We start from the raw sequence: 6,000 nt of genomic DNA on the forward strand, positions 1-6,000 counted from the left end.
CAAGTGAATATGCTATATATTGTTATCTTAAGGAATGCCACTCAACATATCAATCTGTCTCACGGTGAATCAAAGTGTCTTGACCTTTCAAATCATCTTCAGGCTTCATTGCACTGCCTGTGCTTTAATATGGACTCCCCACACACTTTTATAGGTAACAATTCATCATCACAAGAAGTTAAACCCACAGATTACTAAACCATCCAAAACCACAGGGCACATGAAAATGCCCCCTTTCCATCAGTGTATCAAGAAATTGCTGTAATGAGTGTCCCCACAGATTACTGACCACGCCATACAAGGATGGGCGCTGTCCTTGCAGGGCTATGGAATCCACTTACTCCTTTCTCCTCCTCAACTCTCATGTGGTGTAAGCACTTTACGTGGAGTCTTGGTTCACATGATTCTTCACCATCAATATCACAAGAGCTTGAAATCCATGTGAATGGATTGTACAGAGCATCAGTTCACAGAAGATATAATTTTCATGGTGGATACGGGGAAACAGCTCCCTCCTACAACATGTGTGGGTGATATTGTCCCTGGTGCATGTAAGAATTAATACTGTTTTGCAGTAAGGAACATTTTGGCTCTTCAGAGACTGCAGAATTTGACATGGGTGAGACTTATGAGATACTGTTTCACCTGCAGACTGTTCCAGCAAATAAAGAAAATGGAGGAAAGCAATGAAGGTTTATAGAAAAGATCATTGTAACAAAGATGGAGAACCCAGTCTGGTATTCCCATTTTTAAGGCTTCTCGTGTATGCCACTTAGGAATAGGAACATTCTTTCCATCTAAAGATTTTGCTTCCATGTTTTGCAGGAAGTTCCAGAGAGCTTTTGTCAATGTCCTTAAGATAAAGATATTTTTTCTTACAATCCTTCCCTGTCTGCTTAATAATACTGCACATGCATGCTGAGGGCCATCCTTTACAGAATTCTCTTCTAAGGCAATTTGTTAAATAGAGAAAGGGTGAACTTCAGCTAAACATCTTTTAAATGAACTGCAGCCGGGGTGACAGTTAAGGAGACTCATACATTTTCTGGAACTTCTGGCTAGTTTAAGAGCCAGACACGAGTCCAGCTGTAGTTTATTTCCACAAAGCATCAACATTTTAATGTCCATCTACATGTTTTACCAGCAACAAAAAAAGTCAATTATGTGAACTAATCACTACAAAGGGAACAAGGAAAAGCCCACTGTTCATCAAATAGAATGTAATGTTGACTACAGGTTTGCCTTGTTTAAAATGTGTTTCCAATTAACTTGAGCACTAGAGCAACTACTTAGATGTCACTGAAAGAAGATCTCAGCTGTGTCCTTTCTGCAATGGCTTGGCTGGTGATAACAATAATGAAAAACTTGGTGTAGCTGAGTTGCTGACTATGGATAGTGCTATTAGCATAGCATTGATTAGACATGCCTCTATACAGAATGCTGAATGATGGCACAAACATCAAGAATGAATTACTGTTAATACTAATGACAGAAGGTCTAGCAGTATACATAGCAGTATTACACATGTGCACACAAACTTGATTCTAGCCATCCATATTTGATGACCTATGGACAGAATGGTCCTAACAGTAAAAATTCTGCCTAATTTCTTTGAAAACTGCATCCTTGATGGTACCGAAATTGAGATCTTTGCTTTACAGATTTAGCTTTTAGGCTCCATTGTACATCCATTGGCAGGGCTCAGAAACTGTGCATGATTCTTAAACAATAATAACATTCAATTTATATACCGCTCTTCATGACAACTCAATGCCCACTCAAAGCAATTTACAAAGTATGTTATTTTTATCCTCATGACAATCACCCTGTGAGGTGAGTGGGGCTGAGAGAGCTCTGAAAGAGCTGTGACTAGCCCAATGTCACCCAGCTGGCTTCAAGTGGAGGAGTGGAGAATCAAACCCGGCTCTCCAGATTAGATTCTTGCCACTCTTAACCACTACACCAAACCGGCTCTTCCTTATTGTCCAACTTTTATTTCGGTTAGACTGTTCTCAATCTAGAGTGAGCCCACTGCAGTAATTTTAAACTTTCTGGCTTATTGATTCTTTTATAAGCCAGAAGCTGGGTGTTTCAGCTTTTACTTTTGAACTGATCAGAAGATATTTCTCTCTTAAAAGATTTATCTAAGACTATTCTGCAGGCCATTAAGTAACTCAGTAACACTCCATTGAGTACAGTCCTGCTTAATAAATGCCAGTTTATACCCTTATGGCACATTATATGGGATAGGATGATAATTAGAAAATTCTTAACACTGCTGAAGAAATAAAGAGCTCCAGATAGTTTCAATACTGAAGTGTAAGGGGAGTACAGAAGTGAACCTGGATTAGTCATCTGGACTGTGTTGTGTTTTTATAGTGAAGTATCCAACTGTCCTTAGGAAGTTAAACTGGAAAAAAATAGGGACAGGGGGGCAAGCAACTGAGTGATCACTTAGTGAAGAGTTGTATAGTCTTCTTGATGGAACTGATAAGTGCATATAGACACAACAGCTTCTTCAGAGTGGGGGAACAAATCCTTCCTGATCAAGGTACTCAGGGCTGGAGCCACATAAGTCATGGTAACCTTGCAGATACAAGCATACCTAGGCTATGGAGAGTTCACTTCCTCAAGCAGAAGATCTTGCCTGCAGCCCATCCCAGCACAAACTAAGAGGACACCTCAAGGTCAGAGTTGCACCATCCAGCCCAGAAGTAACACACTATAGATTTGCAAGACCAGGTCTAAGTTTCCAAGGTTGTACAGGAAGTAGTAGAGGCAGTATTAATCAACACACAGGGCAGATTCAGCTGCCAGCTGGCCACTGCTGCCTTGGAATACAGAAGAATTCTCAAACAAAAATTCAATTGAAAACCACATTGTGTACTACTTCCTTACAACTAAAATAAGATTCCAGAAAACAGCAACTCATTCATCTTTTATATTAAACTTGGATGACTATCATTTCATAGTATACCTCTGTGTATTGGTTTCGTGCAGTGATTTTTTTTCAAAACAAATTCTGATACTGTCAACTTGCTATTCCATTTGTACATAAAATATTATACAGTCCACAAACCACTTACCATAAAGCAGTCCAAGTGAACTAATCTCTCAAAGTAATAGTGGGCAAGATTCAAATGCACACCATGTGTGAACAGAAAATCTTTCTGCTCGTACACAGGGAAATGGGGCAAAATTTCTTTCTAGGAGGAAGCCTTCCTGCAGTGTTGCTTCCCAGTGTTCCTTAGCAGAGTTTGAGGGGTGCATCTGTAAAGAACAGTTTAAGATTGGAGCAGTCATCCATACTAGTTTGGGTCTCCAATTAATTGTTTTGATGAACTCAGAGTCTGAATAACATCTATGGTCTTACAGCAAGTGGTTTAAGCATGTTGCTACACAATCAATGAGAACTTCTTGATTTGGATATTTAAGGCAATCTTCACATATCACCTGTAGAAATCATGTAAATACTTGCTGTGTTAAAGTTACCTTGCTCTCTTTGCCTTGAAACATATCCTATTTTTCAGCTTAACCAAGAATCCTGTCTGGGAAATTTGCCATTTACTTCAACAAGATTACAGTGGCATGGATTTCCCACAAAGCCCACTGATGTTAACAAACCCCAAGGTTTGTAACTGAACTTTTTATCCCATGTGTCTGAGAATTAAAATCAAGTGGCCACTGGCAAATGATGGATCTTAATCAGCTCCACATATAGGATCTCAGTGAGGCTAATCCAGAGTAAACAGCTTGTGTTTAAAGGAAATCACAGTTTACCAGCCAGCCATTTTATAAGGTCTTCTGTAGGCTAAAGTTGTTTGAACTCAAAAGCAATAAAGCCTTTCACCAGCATCATCAATTCAACCAACAAAAAGGTTTCTCCTTGCCCACTTTGTACATTTATTTCTTGAGAACAACAAATACAATGGCACTATTTTTTGCCTCAAGTATTCCCTTAAAACATTAAAAATTTTAACCCTGAACATTTACTTAGGAATGTTTCATTAAATTCGGTGGAATCTATTTCTAGGTAAACATGCCTAAGACAAAACTGACAGAAAAGGACTTGGAAAGACAAAGCTAATAACTGCACCTCAGTAGATAATAAAGAAAAAGCCCCCTGGAACCAGAACATCCACCACTCATTCACTCTTCAGTAGTCCCACCCAAATCTACTACTCTAAAATGCACATAGTTCTTAAGATCGTGTACATAATTGATTTTTCTGTAAATAGAAAGCCCAGTTTCTGGGCAAGCATACCATTAAGAGGGCAAGGAAAGAAGAAACTTTGCCTTCAATCAACCCCCTATGACTAAGCAAGCACCAAGGTTCATAGAACAACTAAGCTGGCATTGCAAGACACTCTACCTACAGACCTTCAGTACTGCCAGCTATACTACAGAACACTCAAGGCCAATGGAGAAGAGGTATTTAAAAGTCAGCTTAACAGGTAGCGTCAAACAGTTTTCATTTAACTCTTCAAAGACACGCCCTCTTTATTGCATGATGTTTTTCTTAAAGTTCTGAATCCTTCCAAAATTCTTAGAGTAAACTGCATACACTTTAGAGAAAAGGGATAGGTACAGGCATAGAGCTGCTGTGATCAGTAAGCAGAGTGGCTCTTAAAGACCTTCATGAAACAATGCTTTGAGGTTTCCAAAATAAAAGGAAAGTGAGTGCTCTTTCCACCCTCATCCTAATCAACCAAGCCCAAAGAGATGCAAAAAGGCCCTTGGCCTCACTGTTTGGTTCTTGGTGGCCTTGACACCACCACCACCACCACCACCCCTGTCCATGGTAGATTTTGACTTTCCAACAAGCCACCCCTCATCCCCATAGGAAAGCAGAAGCCCACTCTCTGGACACCGAAGTTGCTAAGGATCCGCTCACCTCTCGTGGACATCTGGAAAGACAGGCGGGGCTTGGAGGCTCTGATCGCGGCGGACAAGCTGCTCTCTCTGCCCAGGAAAGACGCCTTCCTCTCGGGCATCAGCCGGATCCTCAGCCTGCCTTCTCCAGAGCGGATCCACCAGCTGAAGAGCTCGGTGAGGTTGAAGTCGAGCTGGCCCGCCTCTGCCTCGATTCCTTCCCCGGCAGGATCCCAAGCACAGCCTTCCCTCAGGCTGGCTTCTCCCACTTCCAGCACCAGCTGCTTGGCGCGGCGCAGCTTCCGCACCAAGCCCCCTTTCAGCACCTTGGACGGCGCTCTGGCTCGGCCCGCCGCCGGTTGAACCGCTCCGCTCCGGGGCAGCCAAGAGCGGGCGGCGCGCAGGAGGGGCGGGCAGTCGAGCACCAGGTTGCAACGTGCCTTGAACCAGCCCAAGGCTTCTCCGCCGCCGCCGCCCAGCACCAGCTCCCGCACGTAGGTTCGGAACAGGGAAGGCACGATGAAATCCACCGACAGGCTCTTCCTCTGCAGCCGGGAGAAACTCGGGGCGTCCCGCTGCAGCGGCTGAACGGCTCGAGAGGAGCCCGACCGGGGGCTCCCCGCGTCCGAGGGCTGCGCCGCAAAAAAGAGCAGAGCGCTCAGGAAGAACGAGGGGAGACCGGCAGCTTTCATTTTGCCATGGGATGGCGCAGCCAGGGCAGGGGGGAGCCGCTAGATTCCTTTCTTGCGCGGGCGATTCTCCGCCTCAGTCCTTAGCCCGATCCTCGAGAGCTGGAGGGGGCTTACCGAAACAGCCGTGCCGGCATCACCTCCACCTCTCTTCGCTGGCCGCCTCTAGACCCTTGACTCGGGGCACGAGAAGTGGACGCGGCGACGGGATCCCTCGCTTTGACGTGACACCCAGCCGCCTGTCCAGGCTGCTTGTCTGCCCGCCGCAATGGGTAGCGGCGATTTGTCTTCCGGGGTTCCTTCCCTAAGTCCGAAAAGACGCACAAGGTCCCCCTGGGTCACGCTGGGGAGCCACTGGATTCCCGGCGGCCAGGCAGAAGCCTCTCTCGAAACACCGCTGTCCACTCCGGGGGCTGGCGGTGGCTTCTCCAGTCTCTCC

At 44.6% G+C, this 6,000-nt stretch overlaps 1 protein-coding gene across 1 annotated transcript in view; it reads right to left on the bottom strand.

Annotated features, from left to right (window-relative positions):
• The window catches only part of ALK (ALK receptor tyrosine kinase), a 941,973-nt gene extending 936,409 nt beyond the window's left edge, over window positions 1–5,564 (bottom strand). The window contains 1 exon segment of the mRNA XM_054982048.1: window positions 4,895–5,564. Within this exon segment, the coding sequence (XP_054838023.1) occupies window positions 4,895–5,564 (670 nt within the window).
• Window positions 5,565–6,000: the final 436 nt, after the last annotated feature.

The sequence above is a fragment of the Eublepharis macularius genome, chromosome 1 (genome assembly GCF_028583425.1).
Source record: "Eublepharis macularius isolate TG4126 chromosome 1, MPM_Emac_v1.0, whole genome shotgun sequence".
Taxonomy (NCBI): Eukaryota; Metazoa; Chordata; class Lepidosauria; order Squamata; family Eublepharidae; genus Eublepharis; species Eublepharis macularius.